Here is a 20,248-nt window from a genome sequence, read left to right as displayed (position 1 = left end):
AAGGCGCGTGTTGACGTCCACGACGGGCCTCTCGACGACGCGCGCGTTAAGGGGAAAATAAAGACGCGAAAGAAAGGGAAGCGCAATTTGTCATTCGCTTAACGACTTCGGACCACCAACAGACTGAGCCATCCATTCCATTCGCAGCCCGTCGCACGCGCGCCATACGAGCCCACGGAATAAACCAAATCTCTCGAGAAATGTAAAATTATCAACGAGTGGCTCGACATTTTGGCCCTATCACTCAAAAAGAACGACGAAAAGAAATACACTTTGAAATGAGAGCCGGCCGATAATTAGTATCGCTAGTAGCGCGCGCCTTCGCCGAAGTAGCGCCTCCGACGACGGAGACGAAAGTTTTTGGCATTGGTCGTAACTATCCCCGTTGGCTGGTGTACGCTTTTGAGACTCTCAGGCGCCCCATTGTTGTTTTGTTCTACGGACGAAAATTAGCGTAACGTACTTACGAGCGCTAACACTCATTAGCTACGATAACCAGAGAACTAAATTGACGTTCCAACCCCCCCTTCTCCATCGTATTGGAATTACTCCAAATTGAAATAATATTTTAATTCGTGACGGAAGTATTTTAAAATGGAAAACGCCCCCAAATTTAAGTTCCAAACTTTAAATCATGTGAATTGTACACGCCGTAATTTATTAACCTCGATATTGAGAAATTACGTTAAAAGAAAACTCCTAAATGGAGTGGTAATTACCTTCTATTTTGACTTCATCAATTAAGCTTACCGAGGGGCCGGACATTTACCAAAATCCCGTACACTTTGTCTCAAATCGCCAAATCTTTTAACTCTATCTATGGTAAATGAACATTGAAATCCCAAAATCACTTCAAAAAGTAATGATAAAATCGCCAAAATCTCTACGAAATCCCGAAATACCGTACAAAATAATGGCAAGTGTCCGACCCCTCGAAGCTTACGCCATTGATATTTCGAGACAAGATCGCGAACGAAACCGCGAATCTATTTCCAGATAAAGAAAAAGAGTAAAAAAAATTATAGTATAACCGTAAACCAACCAATCGTTCATATTTTATTATAAAAAAAATGATGAAATTACAAGTTTGTAACGGAAATTGAGACGTCCAATTTTGATGAATTCCGCCAGCTCCAACGAGTAAAAACTCCCCCCCAAAAACGGTAAAATACGGAAGCGGATTAACTTAGCGAAAGAGAACCCCTTAGGCCTATTTTCCTCTCCTTTTATCGCCATTCCATCAAAAGCAATTAATAACAGCATTAACAACAAAAAACTCCATCTAATCCCAACCCCTTCACGAGGAGGCCGATGGGGGGGGGGGGGGGGGGGGATTGAAACCAAAAACCGTCCAGTTATCTCAGGATTCGATCTAACTTTGTAAGAGAAGGCTTCGCCGAACGTTTTATTTTTACTCGCAACATCAATAGTTTATCAGAAGGCATTCCAATTCTTAAGAGATATTTTTCGCTTCCCAAAGACGTATCACCTTGGAACGTCAGACTGCGCAACCCGAACCCCACCTAGCAGTTGAGGCAAGCCGGCCATTAGCCTTTCGTTAATGTCAATCGAACTGTCGGGTTATCCCGGGTTAAAACGGCGAGGTCTTAACCTTCCCCCTCGAAAAGACGGATCGAAGGATCGCGAAAGGTCTTCGTACTCGAATTTTAGAAAGCATTCCAGTTTAAATTAAATTTTAGCCTCGATCTTCGTCCATCCGATAGAACGCCGATGACGTAAGAGGTCTCATCCTTTCGCCTAATTCAGAAACCCATTCGCGAACGGCAACGTCTAGAAGCGTCAGCCGGATTATCGTCAAGCTATCTTAGCGTTTGACTTTGACGTTTTAAGGCGAAGACCACTTAGCTTAGCCTCTTTAATGACTATGAGTAACGTTATAATTAAGTCGTGTCGTCCTCGAGATGTGTTCCGTAAGAGGACACGTATACCATCATGTTAAATTACCAACAATTTAAATTCGTCGCTTTTAGTAGAGCCCATCTTCGCTCAACTATGGGCTACCCGGGGCTTAATAAGAAAATAAATTTACAAATTATTGGTCACACGTCTCATCGAGAAAAAATATCGCGGAGGTTTACGCTGTTTCGGATCATTGTCTGTCCGTTACACTTTTATTTCCCTCGTATATACGTCCCAAAATTAGTAGGACTTCAAAAGTTTTGACAACAAATGTGCTTTATTATAATAACTCTCGCGGTGGACTTAGAAAATTCTTAAATAAATTAAATTACTTATTTTTTACGACAGATCGCAGCTTGGATAATAAAATAGTGAGTGTAGGGAGCTGTTAGCTCGCGTGGCATGAAGGGCTTACCACCACCCACCTACGCATTGTAACCCGGGCAACTATTTAGGGCATTAAAATTCGCTAGATGACTTGGGCCTAGGGTAGTGCCTCGGGTGTTAGCTTAGCCTATTAGTATTATTAATAGACAAGTATCATTAAAGATGATACTTCAAAAATAGGAATTAAAAAAAATGGGTACAAAGCCCCAAAGGATTTCAATAACGCCTTAAAAATATATCCCCTTTTTTTCAAATTATCGATTTAAAAAATAAAAATAAAATTTCACAGTCTCGTTTCGTAAAATATTATAATTCCGAAAGCCTCATTTTCGGGAGGTTCACGTACGACAGACCAACTTCGTCCGTTCGCGGTTTTTGGCCGCGCGAAAGAATGGCTCCGGTACCATAGACTGGGAAAAGGGCTCGCGACATGTGGCGCCAATGGACGAGCCGAGCGTGGCGACGCCGCGTCGGCCCTCCCGCCTTCCAGAGAGAGAGACTCCCCCACCAGCGCGCGCGGCGACCTCTAGGGCCGCCTCCCGACAGCGCTCCCGTAATATATCATGGCGCGCGTTGTGGGGAACAAAAATAAAAATCTCCTTTGACTACGTAACGCCACTTTCTTGTTCTTCGGAGTTTTTCCTCGGTTGGCATCATGACGATAAAATTGCGTTTAGGCTTCTCCAAAAAATGCTAATAGCTTCGGCCCTCCGTCCATTCCCCGCCGAAGATGATCCCAAGGCCAGCCGACATCGAATACAGATATTTTGCGGTTTGACATTCCGAACAAGTGCTTATTATCATTGCGGAATTTTCCGTGAGGAATGAGTTGCCTCCATTAGATCGATAAGCCCCTCCCCTTTCTTGCAGTGTTTTAATCTCTAAACTCCGCCCATTTCATTTCCACCGCTAGGACAATAGGTTTGAACTGCTGATTATAATTCGTAACCAAATAAACCGATACACGAATAGCAAATTCATAACCAAATAGACCGGTACACGAATAGCAAATCCGTAACCAAATAGACCGATACACGAATAGCCAAATCCGTAACCAAATAGACCGATACACGAATAGCCAAATCCGTAACCAAATAGACCGATACACGAATAGCAAATCCGTAACCAAATAGACCGATACACGAATAGCAAATCCGTAATCAAATAGACCGATACACGAATAGCAAATCCGTAATCAAATAGACCGATACACGAATATCAAATTCATAACCAAATAAACCTATACACGAATAGCAAATCCGTAAACAGATAGACCGATACACGAATATCAAATCCGTAACCAAATAGACCGATACACAAATAGCAAATCCGTAACCAAATAGACCGATACACGAATAGCAAATCCGTAACCAAATAGACCGATACACGAATAGCAAATCCGTAATCAAATAGACCGATACACGAATAGCAAATCCGTAATCAAATAGACCGATACACGAATATCAAATTCATAACCAAATAAACCGATACACGAATAGCAAATCCGTAAACAAATAGACCGATACACGAATATCAAATCCGTAACCAAATAGACCGATACACAAATAGCAAATCCGTAACCAAATAGACCGATACACAAATAGCAAATCCGTAACCAAATAGACCGATACATACTGCATACATACACAGTTATTTTCCTTTTGATTTTCAAACCCCTTTTGAAGCAGGTGGGAAACCATTTAAAGATGGTTCCGCGGATACCTAAATGGCAAAGTTAAAGACCCTTTCACAGGGGTAAAGCCATAAGAGGCCGATAATTAAATAATAGAAGTTTTACCAGATGGCGCCAATAGTACGAAAGGTCGAATTAAAAATTACACAAAAGCCCAGACAAATATTTTTTGTTTAATATTTAGTGAGTTTAACTTTATTTTTATAGCTTTTACACAGAAAAAATAGCTTGAAATAAAAAGTTGTTTTTAAATAAATCAGTAACTATTTTTTTGCTTCTCGCTAAAATATTTCAATAAACACCCTATATTATACATAAAAACATAAAAATGAATTGAAATAAATAAAACACTAAGGCCAGAACGGTTATTATTGATTTAATAAACAATAAAATGAAACCTATTCTAATGGAGGTTCGCTCTAAGTGTTGGTTTCCCTGTACGAAATATGTAAATCGGTCTATCAATAGCAATAATTCATATTTTCCTAAAAGAAAAAAAAACAAGTTGTTGAAGACCACGATATTAACTTTTTGTCTCAAACTTTTTTGATTTATATTTAATTAGGTTGTTCCTTGAAAAAGAAACAAAAATTCACGGAGGACTACCTGGAATTTCTAGCTCAAGAAATGGCGGAATTCTATAAAAACAAATCACAAAGGTAAAAACCAATAGCGAAATAGCTTCTATAAAACCAAATCACAAAGGTAAAAACCAATAGCGAAATAGCCCGCTAATTCTAGACACACACACACAGTCAGTGATATCCAGGGACCAATTCCCCCCTCCCTCCCTATTAAAATTCTCGGTATTTAAATTAATATCCTTCTTCGAGAGGATCTTCTCGTTAAAAAATAAATGTAAGGCAAGACGAATAGGCCAGTCACCGTACAGTCCAGACAGAGGCGGACCGGGCACCGTTATCGCCTTGGAGCGGACTATCAGGTGGCCCCCTCGACTTTGACATAAATTACGAGCTATTTTGACCCCCGAGGTGATGTTATTATAAAAAGAAACGCGATTACGCGAATGATTCCAGAGAGAGAGAGAGAGAAAGGCGGGCGTTATGCCTTTTCCACTTAAGCAGTGGTGCCCTCCGACAAGTCACCCGACTGCAAACTCGTTTACCACTCGTCAAAATGTCGAAAAAACAATTAAAAACCCGGTATCCGTGAGTTGAATAGCTAACGCGGAACGGCCTATGATTTACGATGGTCTAAAGAGAGAATACCAACTCCATCTATAAACATTTAACGACCTCTAAAAACGCTTTTACACGAGGGCCTCGCTTTTTTATCTAATTTTAGAGATGTCAATGTTGATATTTTAAATCGACCACTTTAACCAACTCTCGTTAAAACTAATCGTTAATATTTTACGATAGTAAATTTAATCGTATATATTCTTCCCAGCGTGATGACGGACCAAGTTACCAAAGACCAATTAGCCCGATGGAAATTAGCCGGGTTGGACTCCAATAAAAACCAGGTGAGTCTCATTATTTCCAGATTAAAAATGGTAATTTCAATCTTTAAATTGGGGGATTTCTTCCGCAGGTTTTAGATCGTAAAGAATGGAAAGCGTTTAGGAAAGACTGGAAACCTTTCCGAAAGGGGAACCCCAGACGAACCAAGCTTCGCAAATGTTGGCGCAATTATTTGCGCTATTGCGATTCTAACGGGGACCACAGAATCACCATGCCCGAATGGTTAAGTTGCACCAATTCTAACGTCGTACCACCAGTCGTCCCGGGAGGACAAACGCAAACGGCGGCCGTTCAGGGATCTCCAACAATCGCCAGAAACAACGTGACCGAGAGAAGTAAGCGCCGCTGTCATTTTTAGCCTCCGTATACCAAATGCGTAACAGTAGGTTATGAAATGCGACTGTAGGTAGGCGCTCTGTTCACGGATTTATAATTATGCCGAGAATGTGTGTATTTACGCTTAGGGAGAATGAAGACGTTGACGCGGTCTTAAACGTCAATCAAATCGACACGGTATCTCATTACTTACGGGTTGAAACATATTGATTCTCCCTAAGTATTAATAAACACATTTCTGATTATACTTCACCCCGAAAAAGAGATATCACGCAGTAGGTTATGAAGTCGATTAATATGTTAGTTGGGATGTTCGTTGTTTATTTATAACGTAGCGCCCGAAATGAGGCGTATCGGTAGCTTATGAAATGACGTAATATGTTATTGATTTATTTGCAATTTTTCAGAGTTTTATCTTGGTTGTTGTATCACAGATTCCGAGGGCGGGGCTTCGGTAAACCAAAATCGTCATCCGATCACTACTCCCCCACTTTTTGGGGCCCTTAATGGGCAATAACTGGTGGCTTTACCGGGGAGTCGGGGTCCAGCTCTTGTAACTCATAAGGGCGGTGACGCACTGGGAGATGTTAGCTCTAATCAAATGGTCCTATTTCCACCTCCGACTTCGGTCAGGTATGGGCTGGAAACTGAGCTTCGGCTCAGGCTAACGGAGATGGTCCAGGCATCCTGGCCGATTCGAAGGAACTGGTAGCCCGCTGTGGGGCGGAGGGTCTCCGTATGAGGCGCAGTGACCCTGTTTGCCGGCCTTTTGGGACACACCGGGAAATCCGGTACCAGCTATGCCGGGTTACGTGGGTCGCTGTGCGCCGTCGTTCCCCTTTAGGAGCCCTTTCTAAGGGATATGCTCTCTACCCACGTAGGTAGGGTGTCGGCTATAGAGGTGCTATAGCATCCACTCTCTATCCCACAGCTGTGCGCGAAGGGGAAACTGGTCGATCCATTGCTGCGCCTTTTGTCGGGATGAGTGGCTCGCGTCGAGGGTGCGACCGTCAGTGGTAGGGTACTACTACCCATGGCGGGATTTGTCACCTATCCGGGCTTGTGGACTTTCGCGTAGGGCCTTGTGATGAGACCTCGGTGTAGTAGGCTTTAAGAGATATATGCTGGGCTTGGAGCACAGGTTAATAAATAAAAAATATCTGATATACTCCCCCACTTTATTCCTCCAAGCTTGGATCACTTTTTCTGTTTGATTTGTAATTCAGATTACGAGATTGGAGAGCGGTTAAAGGAAAACGCAAATAAAATTTATTTAGTAAAGTTTAGTTCAAGCTCATACAATTAAACACATGGAGATATCGTGTAGATTAGTGGACAATTAGTTTGGATTGTGTTTCAAATACCGAATGTGAACGGGACACCAAATTAAACGGTCAATTCTTAGCATATTATCATGGAGAAAGCTAAGGAGTTGTGGTAAGACCATTTTAAGGCAGCATCTTTACGCCAGCGGGATCTTTTTCACGAGTGAATTGATGACGCCAAAGCAATAAATTATCCTGCTAGCGTTCTATCTTTGACGTCATCCGCTCCTCACGCGCGCTCGAAAAGACCCGGTGTCGACCCTCTTCGTTTTGTTCACCCCTTGTCTCCCGCTAGCATTGCGGTGACGCGTTGAGTGTTTTACAGCACGACTCCTTACGGTTACAAGTACTACTTGTAGAGCATAGCGCCGATTAGAATTGGCGGCGGGGCGGCGCACCGATTTTTCAAAAATCCTCGGCGGCGGCGGCGGCGGCAATTGTTTCTCCCCCCTTTTGAAAATTGGGAAAAAAAAATTCCAAAATGTATTAGAAGGAAAAATAAATTAATTTACAAAAACAATTCGGCAGGATCAAAATTTATCGGCGGCGGCGTCGGCAGCGCGCCGAAAAGTAAATGACTCTAACCACTAGAATTTTCTTTTGAGCTAACGCGGGACTCTTGATTAAAGATATATAATTGTAGATTATACTAAGCCAAATTACTATAACTATATAATTTTTTTATCTATGGGCACGTCAATTTGGTCACCCCAGCGGCGTAGCTAGCACGGGTGACACCCGGGGCGGATATCATGGTGTGCTGTGTAAGGACTGACAAAGCAATTGGCTATTGAATTTACGATTATATTAGTTATTTTCAAATTTGAGATTTGAACGCCTTTCACTCCTATTAATAGCCATCAAACTAATTGGGCAGTAATTTCGAAAGCAAAGAGATAATGAATGGGCTAGTTTCCGGTTACGCGACTTCCTATTACGCAATCACTCTTCGACTAACCGTAATCGTTCGGTGTCATACTTATGCGATACGTTACTTATGCTAATAATAATAACTGTTCTTTTTGACCTGGCTCTTCATCCGAGATAGGTTATGAACACTAATTATGAGAGTTGAGTTGTTCTCAAAATATTTTCGCGTTTTGGGCTTGTTCCTTTTTTAACTTGGCGACCGTAACAACATGGCAATAGCTTATGAAATTGCGTAGTCTATTAGGGAAATATTCGGGACCTTTTTTGGAATTTTCACAAAAATGCGTAACTACTAATTACCAAAAATATGGGATTAGTACAATAATTTCGAATATTTTTATTTTACTATCTTTCTATGCAAGTTTGTAAGCTCGTAGAATTAAAAATATTTTGGACTTTGCAGATAACGGAAAGCGTCGGGGACCGAATCCATTTGATAAAATATTGAGAAGTGATTAGTGAAGAATTGAACATTTACGTAAATGGGACAATACCTCCGAAATTTCAGAGGGAGAAAGAAGTGTGTTAGGGTAAAAAAAAAATCGTTGCCATATAAACAATTGTTTTGGTGCCGCATATACTTAAAAACCAAAATGTTTCCCTTCGTATTTCAAGAGTCAAGTATCAAGATTCTAGTCCATAATGGTGCGCATTTATTAAAGTGGCGAAAGATTGGAAGCTTAATATTTTGTGGCATTTTTTTTACATATTAACAACAGTGTTTTTTTTGTAAATACTCACTTGGTTTTCTCTCCGACAAAAACCCCTTTAAATGTGATATTTCTGTATTATCGTTCCTAAGTTGTTCACTTCAGATTGTATTTTGTAACCTGTGTTGCGAATTTTGTACATGCTTTTTTTTAACTAATTGGGGGCTATGTACCCTGAAAATTGCCAGAGACAACTCAGGGTTTAATTTTTGGATTTAGTTGTTTTGGGTGTATTTGTTGAATTTCAGAAATGAGTTACGAAAAATGGGGTCTGAGAAATTTTTCGAATTGCTCCCACAGTGGCTAGAGGGCAAACAGGGTTGCCACAGTTTTTTCACAATCAAATTCCCTTACTTCTCCAGATTTTCTCTGACTTATTTTGTGTCAAGATTTTGTACTTTTTAACCTATATTTTAGAAAAAGTTTCCTAATTGTAACCGAAATTAAATTCCCTGATTTTTATAACCATATTCAAATTCCCTGACGTTTCCAGGAATTCCAGGTACCATGGCAACCCTGTGTAAGCTTTTAATTTCACCTAAATTTGATTTCTAACTAAAATACATAGGTCATTCTTCCACGGAACAGCTGATCGGTTGAAATATTTTTTTAGGTACTAATAATTTTGGTCAAGCGAAACTGAGTTTTATTTCACGACATAGTGGCGAAATATTTAGGCAAATTTGTATATTTTTCTATATGTAGATCTGTTATTCTATTGTATATATTTCTCAAGTAGAATAGTTGATTCTATTAGACTGACACTGGGAAGTCTATGCTTTAAAATTTGTGCCAACCTTTTTTTATAAGTGCCTTAGATTAGAATAGTGCCGGTATCTTAATAATAAATAAGCGTGTAGATTGTGACTGTAACGCGCTTTTATACATATTTTTTGGAAGCCAATGCAAATAAATGTAAAAATTACGCATGTAAACCAGATTTTAAATTATTGCATTAAATCAAATGAACCCAAAAGTTTTGCTTTTTTTAATGCTTTTGGGCAAACAGATAATGGTTAGCCCAAATAAATGTGGGTGTTTTTTTTTGGATTTTTTTCTTGGACAAGCAATATCTTCAAATATCCAACAGTATGAACATTTTCTATTTTTTTGGAGATTTTTTCACTGGTTTTGTGTGGATTTATAAAAATCCAGCTGTAAAAAACCCAAAGATTTGTATTTTTGGTGAGTTTGTTTTGTGAATTTTCTTCGTGGATTTCAATGATAATTTTGTGGATTTTTCTCATGGATTTATTGAGAATTTGGTGGCTTTTGTAGATTTGTTAAAATTTTTTGATTTTTTAAAAAAAAATACCAAAGCATTGCCAGATTTTTCATGGATTACATATTTTTTCAGTGAGTGTACAACCAGTTTAAGAGCCCAAAAATATATTTAATATTTAATAGCTAAAGCATATACAATTTTCTCTAAAAACATTACCAATGCAGCAAAAATGTTACATTAATAAGATCCTTAGTCGGTTTTTGATGAATCATTTGGTTTATTTGTCCGGCCAAATATCAGTTCAATTTGCTGGTCTTTACTATTTGCCCTTAAATGTATAAGTAACATATAACCAAAATGTGGGATACGATTGTACAACTACCAGTGTGTAAGAAAATTTCATACATTGCTTTTTTGCGCGCTTCAGTATAAATTGCATAGTTCTTTATCTCGTTTTCTTTTATCCTGTTTTCGTTATATTGTGACATCAAACTATAAATTTTGAACCAGATTTAGGCGTCAGACACATACTTTGGGAATAGGCCTGGTATTTTTCTTACGTGAAAAACATGGCATACAGCAGAGAACCCATCATAAGAACGACTAAGCAAAAGAAGACAGTAAGTGGTTTCCCCATATATTCCTTACCAAAAGGTCCATAATGAGATTTTCCTTGATAAAACGCATCCCGGGTCTTATCTCTCATTGACCACATTGTTTCGTCATATCTGGTTCTATACATTTAGTAATAAGTATTTAAGAATTTAAAACATGAATAGGCCTAAGCTTTTCAATAATTACTGTTGGGTATGCGTAGCGCCATAGTTAGGGTATGGTGAAGGCCTTGTTAAGTGTGATTCTAAAGTAGCATCGTATTGCCTCCTCTTTTCGGGTTTGGACAATACTACATAAGCTTCATTCAAATAAACAAATTTGCGGTGTTGATTTGCATCTTGGGGTTTTTTGTCAGGATGATACTATGGATAATTTACTTATAGTTAGATAATTTACTTATTTACAACCCTGACACCGTTTTTACCTCTTTGCACAATTTGACATACGCTGTTTTAATTTCTTTCGTAGAACAATTTTGCTTCACCCCCAAAATATCGTAATAGTTTGAGATTCTAAAATTGAATCATTCATAAATTATAAAATATGAAGATACATGGGAGATATTCCTTCACAAACAAAGATAAAAAAAGACATACTTGAACGTTTTAACTCCTATCGTAAACCATCGTTTCGTTGGATTTGATAAAGCCAGAGCAGCACGGAGAATTGGATTACAATTCATAACACTAAACACATTCATTAAATAAAAAGCATATTTACATTATAAGGTCCAACTCGTAAGTTGAAAAACGCGTACTTACTCTTTCTGAAACTGAAAGATTGTTAGGTTTTGCAGCAGACGAAAATAAACTTTCGTGACATCTGTCGGGCAACCTACGAACAGACAATTATTTTATAAACGAACTGCTCACGTGGTGGTACCGGTCTGAATGTAGACTTATTCAAATAGTTATTCCATTAAATAAATAGCCAATTTATTTATTCCGTAAAGTTATTTGTACCTGTTTTCGGCCTGTAGGCTCAACAAAAAAATGTTTGAAGTCCTTTCGACTAATTTCGAAGAAGTATTGCCTAAAGTTTTAGAATCAATACGAAAATCAACATTTGTGGCGATTGATTCAGAATTTACAGGTTTAAATGGGTTAGAAAAATGTAGGTTGTCTGACACAGCTGATATACGTTATGATAAATTACGAAATAATGCCACTGCTTCCAAGTTTATAATCTGTCAGTTTGGTTTGACAGTATTCACGAAAGATAACTTGAAAAATAATTTCATTTCTGAATCCTTCAATTTTTACCTCTGCCCAAGAGCATTTGGAAGTCTTGACAAGAATATTTCATTTCAACCATCATCCATTGATTTCCTAAGAAACAATGGCTTTAACTTTGAAAAGTTTCTGACATTTGGAATCTCTTATCTCAATCAGGAGGAGGAAGAATTGGTGATTCAAGAACTAAAAAGCAAAACTTTTCTTTTCAACAAGGAGAGAGAATACGATGAATGGTATTTTCAAGAGATTTGTTCTGAGGTTTCAAAATGGGCTATCCAAGCAAATGATAAGGATGTATTGCCATTGGAATATCAAGCTTCTAAACATGACTTGGGAATTCCAAAATATTCATTGATAAATGAATTGCGTACCAGATTTCAATCAGTTTGGGTTACTTCCCCTAATGCAGAAATTATTTTAATTCAAAAAGTTAGTCCTGAAGAAAGAGCCACGTTAGAAAACGAAGTAGATAATGAAGAAACTAGGATTTATGAAGTATTAATGGGATTTAGTTTAGTTTTCAAAGAATTAGTTACCTGTAAGAAACCCATTGTTGGACACAACTTATTAACTGATCTCATCTTAATGTACCATCAATTTTGGAAACCACTTCCGAACAGTTACACAAAGTTTAAGAGCCATATTTTGGATTTATTTCCCACAATTTTTGACACAAAACACATTTCATCAGAAGTTCAAAGGCTCAATGGGAAACGAAACCAAGAGTTATCAAAATGCCTCAGTTTGTTAGACCTTTACCAATATTTTACAAACACCATTACGTGTGGCTTCACTGTAGAATTGAAAGATACATCCAGAGATCAGATTTTCATAAAGCCTCATGATGCGAGCTTTGATTCTTTTGCCTGCGGTGTTGTCTTTATTAAGTAATGTAGTAAAAGATCAAGTAATAATAGCATAAAGAAAATCTGACTAATTAGGATTACAAAATCTTTTCAGACTAGCTTATTTATCGGCAAAAGCTAACTTATCAGAACATGATCAACATGAATTAACCTGGAGTGAACTCTCAATTGCAACTGAAACATTTCAAAACAGAATAAACTTAATTAGAGGAGCTGCTCATCATGCAAACCTTGCTAGCAAAGATGTAACCAAAGACCGACCACCTGCACTTCATGTCCTAATGAAATCACATTCGCTAGATGTATTAGAATTAACCAAGTTATTTGGCGCTTTTGGTCGTGTAGATATTATACAAATAAGTGATGAGAGAGCCTTGGTTGTGGTGCCCAATATTGGTTGTGCCAAAGACATTTTACGTGAATTTAAACATAATGCCAATTTTAAAATTTCCTTCTACAGGCCTATTTATCATTCTCCTTTAGTCCGAAATACTTTGTTGATGAGCACTTTTGCATTTCTAAGCATTATTTCTTGTATAGTCATAAAATTGTGGTAACAAAATGTATTTTCTGCAAGAAAAGGGCAAATTTTTTTAATAACTAAAAAAATTGTTTAAAAAAAACATTTTTGGTCAATTTTTATCAACTGAACAGGGAACATAAACCAGTATCTGCAGACGTTTCCAACACATTACCAATGTGTTTATTTCTTCGACGGAAAAAGCCACCATCCAAATTTTTAATTTTTACTTCATTTTTAAACATGTCTCCAATGTTTTTCTGTAAATAAAAATTATTATTCCTATCTGCATCCATATAAAATTCAACGATTTAACAATTTCTGATGAAAGAAGGTGAAATTCTCAACGATATATTTTAAAAAAAGTCCCAATAGCTTGAAGGAGAAGAATTGGCACTATCAAAAAAAGTATTTAGGTCTACAAAGAATCTTGAACAAATGCAATAGGTGAGTAGTCCAGAGAGAAGTTAAAGGGTTCATACGACTGCTGGTTTATTTAAAAGGGGTCTGAACTGACAGTACTTCTCCATGTTTAAAGTTGCCCAAATAGCAACTCATCATGTAAAACTCTTAAGCTGACAGGACTTTGGAATATTGGTGAGGAGAACATTAAACAGGACTTAAATGGAGCACACAACTACTGATGTCACACCCTCTACCCTCACAACTGCTCTTGGAAGGTTTAATAAGCTTCACAGCCTATGGTTTAGATTTCTTTTGAGTGCGTTTTCATCAAGTTTTGGCTGTGGAGTGCCATGATTGATAAGTCCTTTTAATTAATTAATAAAATATTATTTAAGCACGGCCATTCTGAAAAGTATCAGCGTGGCAGCGGGAGCCAATGTTCCCATTAAAAGTTATTAGGGACCTAAATACTTTCTTGGCACTATCTACTATAAGGGAATATTTATAACTTTTTATAACTGAAAATTTTTTAGGTTCCATTTTTAATCAATAGGCACTTCAATAAAACCCTCTCTCGCCAAGTCAGGATCACTGGTCAAAATATTTCCAGTCATTCGGTTAACATACTAGCAGAGCTAGCCAAAGAAGCTAGCTTCAATCTATACTCAAGTCAAACAAACTCAACTATATTCAACAATCATTTTAAGGGCACAATTTTTTCCTAAGTTTACTTTACAGAGATATTAGTTCAATCTAACAAAATTCAGTAGAGTTGATGATCGCCATCGTGGCATTTTAATAACCCAGCCCTTATTTTGGGTACTGCTTTGAGCCACAGGCTGTGTATTAATACTTCCTAGCAAGTCGCTAAATGAGTTTTATTGAAGCTTCTATATAATAATGTATGGGTAGTTAAAACTTACACCAATAACACATGAGACAAAATTCTTGAAAATTTCTTTCCTTTTTTTCTCTGGTAATTTTTTCTCTCCATCTAACAGTTTTTCTTCCAACATCTATTTGTAATTGAAAACATTTCACATTGTTTCTCCTTGTAGAAATAATTTCTACATGAGTAGCGCACAGATGGTAGAGTTTGGTTTCATAAGTGGCTGGAGCTTTATTCCAAAGGAGGGGGCTTCAAACTCTTATGGTGTGACCTCTATATGAAGGAGACCACTTCATTCTTATTATTCCATTAGTTGTCTCCATCTTATAGGAATGGTGCAATAGAGCCTCTCTACTTTTGAAACAAAACTTACCATCCATTTGAAAGCTATTTTCTACAAGGTATTGCATTTTTTCAGGAAGAAAGGTCTACTTACAATTAAATCTTGACTCTGGCAGCTAGTTGCATTCATTAGAACTTGAGATAAAATGGGAAAATTTGGTCGTAGCAGTTCGTAAACTTGTAATCCCAAGTTATTTAGCATGGCGCAATTGGCATTGTCTTGTCCTAAATGGTAAAGTCCCCTCATAATGCATAAGAATATGTAGCTAGCTTCACTTTCATTACGTAATACATTGTCATTAACCATCTAAAAGTAGATATAAATATCAGATGGATAATTTTTAACTTTAAATTAACTTAATAGTATTAAGTTAATACCTGTTTCAAAACAGGCCAACAAATTTGACCACTTTTGAGAGATGATTGACTATCTAACCAATGCAAACCACTGAAAGCAGTCATGGCTATTGCTGAGCAAATACTCTATATAGTCAAAAACATTTATAACTTAAATATTATAGTCATACAAAACTATAACTTGACCTTCGGAAAAGACAGAAACTAACTTCATTCCTTAAAAGTTTGACACCCAAATTTGATAGAGTTTCTACAGTTGGGGGTTTAGGTTGGTCCATATCATCATCCATCAAGTCTGGATTGCAAACAGTTGTTCCCTTTTTATTGAATAATATTGCGACTGAAATTATTGAAAGGTTAATAAAGAAATATTTAAAAAATGTACTGAGAATACGACATACTTAGCATTTCAATATATTCTCTAGTTAAGAGCCTACAAATTTGGTCTTCGAGTATTTCTTGTGTTTCAGTCATTTCATCTTCGTAACTGGCAACGTTACTATATCGCTGACTAAAGGTTTCCCACCTCAATGCTAATTTCTAAAAATAAAAACCTTTACAAAAGAATCTAACCCTTTACATAATTAATACATACATTAAACATAAAAGGGCAAAATTTTTCTAATACAGGTAAAACAATGGTTTCTTCTAAGAAAGATGGGCAGTTTTGAGTCAAAGGTTTCCAAAAGACTCGTAAAAAATTTAAGTTAAGTCAAATAAGGGATAAATGTGCATTAAAATATTTTTATAAACAAAAAGGATATGAATCATGGTTCGTAGTCTAAAGTCTGAAACGTGTTCTAAATTTACAAAGACAGATTTCAAAATAATGTCAGATAACTGTGGAAATTGGTAAAACTCAGTTCCAAGAGATGTTCCGGCTGCTCCTAATATTGTGTAGCTGTAAAAATAAAAATAAGTTTGAATGTTTGTTTTATATCTTTAGAACTAAATAAAATACCTCGTCTCAAAAATTGTAGCTATGAAATTCTGCATTCTCTCCAAATTCGTTTTTAATTTAAATTCAATAACTTGTCCTGGAATGCCTAAAATTACGTTCTTCTCCGTATCTTTGAGCTCCAACACATCACCGTGAGCTGGATGGAAGCTTACTCGTACGTCTGGAACCCACAAACTGTTTAATGTCCTATAAAAGCGTAATAAATTATTAACTAAGATATCATACACAATTAAAAGTGCATTTATACCTGATCAAAAGAAATAATGATTCAAAAATGGGCGATATAGATGAAGCGACAGGATTCTTGTAAAAAACTTTGCCATCAGAGTCTTGGTGGAGGACAAAACCACCTTTACGGGCGAGTTCAGGATTGTCAGGCCATTTACTACGTTTAAGTAAAGCCAAAAAGAATGAAAGGCAGAAAACTATTTTGGCCCGACAATTGCTGTTAGGATCATCAGGTTTGAATTCGAGTATTGGTTCTTGATTTAAACCTATCGCTTGTACAAACTTTTCCACTGAGCTGCTTAAAAATGTTAGTTAATTAGTTGTTTTTTTAAAGAAAACGCCAAAATCTTCTAACTCGAAAAACTGCGGGCTCAACCAAGCTTCTTTAACAGGGTACACAACTTGCTCCAGAAATTTCTTTTGGCGGTTATAGTCATTAAAATCATTACTGAATAAAAAAATTGTCAAATAACACAGCTGCAAAATTTATAAATTTGACAAACTAACCTACTTGATCATAACAACCATTTCGTAAAGCGTGCATTTTTCCATAGATGACAATTGATCTAACTCATCCCCTAATTTTTTTACATGTTCATAAATATGCTCAAACATGGGCTAATAAATTCAAATTTATTAGAAAAGAATAACTGTATACCCAATAGTTTTGCTAAGCCCGTGCTAGAAAATGAGTAGAAAGAAAACGTGTAGGATTGCTTTCCCATACTTTCTCCTGACTCATTTTCAAGAAGGGGCTTAATCAGCTTAATTTATTTTACCAAAAATAAGCTAGACTGTTGTTTGCTGCATATTTTGACTAAAGCCGAACAGGCGTGTCTCCTCACATTTTGTACCGCTTTAATTCTTACTCTTCTAGTTTCACCTGGTAAAGTGTAAACAACGGCAGCAAAAATCTGCTCATGATTTAAAAAAGGTTTGTAAAAGACATCTTTAGATTAATTATGTTGTTTACTATTACTTTTTGTAATACAATGGGTATATATTCAGGTTCGAGGGAGACGTATGAGAAAAGGGCAGAGATGCAAGATAGTGCTGATGATAATATAATTGGATCCTATTTAATAAACAAATGTTTAGTTTACTATTAGCTAAGTAAAATCCAATGAGGAAATTTTGTAATTTACCATGGTTTGAAAGTTGATGATGGCTTTCAATAAAAGCAAACCTTCAGAAGCATCTGGCTAAAAGATATTTCTTTAATATAAAGCTTTCTCATTATTGGCCCTAACATTAATGTTACTTTTGGTTCGCTTGCCATTGACATTTTACTTTGAACACACTCCAATAGAAGGGCCAAGACTTCCCACTCAATCGCACTTGGAGAGAAATTTGTGCAAAGACCATTTTCAGATGAATCTCCCAACTCACATGGTTTGTTTAGGGTTTCTTTCAAACATTTTGCGCTAAAGTTGAAACATAATGTTGGATCTAAGATGGTTATCATTCGAATTAAGTTGCCAAAATCAGTTCTAAACTCTATAAAAATAAAGTAAACCATGAGAATTATCATCGCAAGACTAAAGAGGCATATTAACAATGTACTGTTGAAAAAATGGAAAAAATCTTCATCATTATCAAAATCTATTCTTGAATAATCGCAACTTAGCGAGTCTTTCCGACTGGGTAAGCCAACCTAAAAATATAGAAATATTAGTTAAAATTTATTAGAATACAATAATATCGTACCTTGGCCAATTTTCCTGCACATATTTCTAGTAATGTTGGTAAAATAATGGTAAATTTAGGATCTTTGCTACATGTTTTGTGTTGAAAACATGTGATCCACAATGGAACAGTATAATTTGATAACAGCTAAAAGGGATGATAAGTATAATCGATGACGTTTTCTAGTAGATTGAGGGGTAAGTTTATTTACTTGACTATTATGTCCCGTGAACGCTAAAGCAGTTTGTAAAAAAATATTGAAACTCTCTGGACAATTAACATCATCAAGAGCTCCCTGTTTGGAAAAAGTCCAAGATCTCAAAATGTTTTAACACATTTTAAAGAATTTCAATATAGGACAAACCCAAAGGGCACAAAGTTGATTCCCAAGTCCAGTTAAAACTTGGCACAATTTCTTTAAAAAATCGTAATTGGCTCCCACTAATGGTTTTGAAGCTGATGACTTTGCTGATTGAAAAATGGCTTCCATTGCTTCAACACTAAACAGGGTGAGAAATGGTTTTCGTTCTTCAGCTTTTCCTTTCCGGTTGACCAACAAAAGAAGACATTCAGCAGCTAAAATTTGTAACTCTTCATCTTTTAAGAGAAAGCAGAGCTGTGCTAAGAGTTGATAGCTTTCACTTTGCACATACGAGAGTGGGATCCACTCTAAATAACCACTTTTTAACGTTTCAAGTAAAGTCTCCACTAAACGGCAATTTACTAAACATTTCTACAAAGAAAAAAAAATTGTATTTGAATATTTTACTGAAATAAAAAAATTTTACAACTAGCCTGTTTATTCCCAGGAGACTTTTCCATCCACAAATATTCCTTATAACTTTTATAATGTTCTTCCAGAGTTTTTAAGAAAAAAACCCAAATATGTGGTAAATGGTACGTTAATTCCTTTAAGACATCTCTCCTTCGTTGTTGTTGCATGTTTTGTAGCACCGCCACATCTTCAGCTAATCTTGAAAATATCCGTAGAACCAGCTCTTTTTGTGTTTCCTATCAAATATTTAATATAACTATGTGACGTTATCAATGGTGATTAAAATATAAAATACATACACCCATAGCGCAAACTGTAGTTAATTCACTCAAGAGAGTTGTCCATTGCTGAGGCCATTCTCTCTTTATCATTTCAACAACGATTCTAGCCAATACATCTTTTATATGCCCTTCTTCTTCTAAGATTGACTTTGTACCCTTCAAGAAATGAAAAATTAAATGAATTCTATACAAGGATTCATATGAAATAACTATTTATCTTACAGATGCTAATAATTCCATGGCATTATTTTTAATAAACAACTTCTCCTCAGGACTCATAGAATTCCATCTTAATCTTTAAAAACAAAATTTTTATTAAAATCACACAGCACAGTGTTAAAAAGTTTTACACTTAAGCTGTACTTTATGCAATGTTCTATTAGTTGCAAACCAAAATGCTTTATAGCCGGAGGATTATTTTTTTGAGATATGTATAATCCACATTGAGCACAAAGTGGGGAATTTTCCTTAAAAGCCTCACATATCTATTGTAAATTTAATATTAATCAAGAGAAACGAGGTACTACTTAGAAAACATGTTTATATTTTGACGTTTAATATCTTAAGCCTCGGCTTACTTGATAGGCTTCCAATCTTTGTTGATGACTTATTGATGGATTTAACGTCAGTTCAACCGCATTCATAAGCCGTTTAGATATAACTTCTATCTCTTCATTCATATTTCTTGGTTTTAAATTTTTTTATAAATAAACTTCATTAGAAAATTACAAAACACATCCAATTTACTGGTCACCAATTTTAAGGAAAAATCTCTATGGGAAAAACTAAACTTTATTAACAACATGGAGACTAAAACTGCGATGAAGTAGACTTTTTTATGCTTTTAATTTTGGCCCTGATTTTGGTGGATAGATTTTTTTTAAATAAAAACTACGTATGTGTTGTAAAAAATATTTACTTCATATTTATTTTTTTAGATTAAGGAAAAGTAAATTGGATTTTATCAAAGATAATTTAAACTCGTACGAGTTTAAATTATCCTTGATTTTATCTAGGATCATTCTAGCTTCGTAACTTGAATTTTTCTTAATAATAAATAAATAAATAAAGCTCATAA

The 20,248-nt window shown here is 36.3% G+C and overlaps 4 protein-coding genes across 7 annotated transcripts in view; 2 read left to right on the top strand and 2 right to left on the bottom strand.

The window, feature by feature from the left end:
* The window catches only part of LOC149936203 (SPARC-related modular calcium-binding protein 1-like), a 64,291-nt gene extending 54,571 nt beyond the window's left edge, over positions 1-9,720 (top strand). For all 3 annotated transcript variants that reach the window (XM_090154502.1, XM_090154500.1, XM_090154503.1), the window contains 4 exons: positions 4,566-4,659; positions 5,411-5,486; positions 5,555-5,819; positions 8,479-9,720. In XM_090154502.1, coding sequence (XP_090010628.1) covers positions 4,566-4,659; positions 5,411-5,486; positions 5,555-5,819; positions 8,479-8,534 — 491 coding nt within the window. In that variant the 3' untranslated portion in view covers positions 8,535-9,720. The remainder of the gene's footprint in view (positions 1-4,565; positions 4,660-5,410; positions 5,487-5,554; positions 5,820-8,478) is intronic.
* Positions 9,721-10,159: 439 nt separating this feature from the next.
* LOC149936202 (dnaJ homolog subfamily C member 4-like) lies at positions 10,160-11,405 on the bottom strand. Its single transcript, XM_090181064.1, has 7 exons — positions 11,387-11,405; positions 11,222-11,311; positions 11,050-11,137; positions 10,812-10,987; positions 10,571-10,744; positions 10,416-10,502; positions 10,160-10,338 (listed from the first exon to the last, which is right to left on the bottom strand). The coding sequence occupies exons 2-7, from the start codon at positions 11,305-11,307 to the stop codon at positions 10,260-10,262; spliced, it is 690 nt and encodes a 229-aa protein (XP_090037190.1). The 5' UTR covers positions 11,308-11,311; positions 11,387-11,405; the 3' UTR covers positions 10,160-10,259.
* Positions 11,406-11,555: 150 nt separating this feature from the next.
* On the top strand, positions 11,556-13,519 carry LOC149936201 (pre-piRNA 3'-exonuclease trimmer-like). The gene is made up of 2 exons (XM_090181063.1): positions 11,556-12,747; positions 12,821-13,519. The coding sequence occupies exons 1-2, from the start codon at positions 11,618-11,620 to the stop codon at positions 13,281-13,283; spliced, it is 1,593 nt and encodes a 530-aa protein (XP_090037189.1). The 5' UTR covers positions 11,556-11,617; the 3' UTR covers positions 13,284-13,519.
* LOC149936200 (exportin-5-like) lies at positions 13,286-19,934 on the bottom strand. 2 transcript variants are annotated; one of them, XM_090181061.1, is made up of 25 exons: positions 19,749-19,934; positions 19,534-19,655; positions 19,393-19,465; positions 19,189-19,326; positions 18,910-19,125; positions 18,479-18,847; positions 18,326-18,409; positions 18,136-18,261; positions 17,992-18,082; positions 17,690-17,925; positions 17,574-17,630; positions 17,408-17,503; positions 17,208-17,342; positions 16,940-17,046; positions 16,784-16,876; positions 16,448-16,723; positions 16,201-16,386; positions 16,005-16,140; positions 15,835-15,933; positions 15,641-15,779; positions 15,449-15,579; positions 15,261-15,365; positions 14,977-15,189; positions 14,575-14,667; positions 13,286-13,506 (listed from the first exon to the last, which is right to left on the bottom strand). In XM_090181061.1, the coding sequence occupies exons 1-25, from the start codon at positions 19,848-19,850 to the stop codon at positions 13,369-13,371; spliced, it is 3,561 nt and encodes a 1,186-aa protein (XP_090037187.1). In that variant the 5' UTR covers positions 19,851-19,934; the 3' UTR covers positions 13,286-13,368. The 2 variants fall into 2 exon arrangements, with proteins under 2 accessions (XP_090037187.1, XP_090037188.1); XM_090181062.1 differs by lacking the exon at positions 19,534-19,655 and having other exon boundaries at positions 13,287-13,506; positions 19,749-19,842.
* Positions 19,935-20,248: the final 314 nt, after the last annotated feature.

This window comes from Leiobunum rupestre, chromosome 7 (genome assembly GCF_980474605.1).
Source record: "Leiobunum rupestre chromosome 7, qqLeiRupe1.1.hap1, whole genome shotgun sequence".
Taxonomy (NCBI): Eukaryota; Metazoa; Arthropoda; class Arachnida; order Opiliones; family Sclerosomatidae; genus Leiobunum; species Leiobunum rupestre.
The sequence above is the reverse complement of the archived record's forward strand: the minus strand, read 5'-3'. Positions and strand labels throughout refer to the sequence as shown.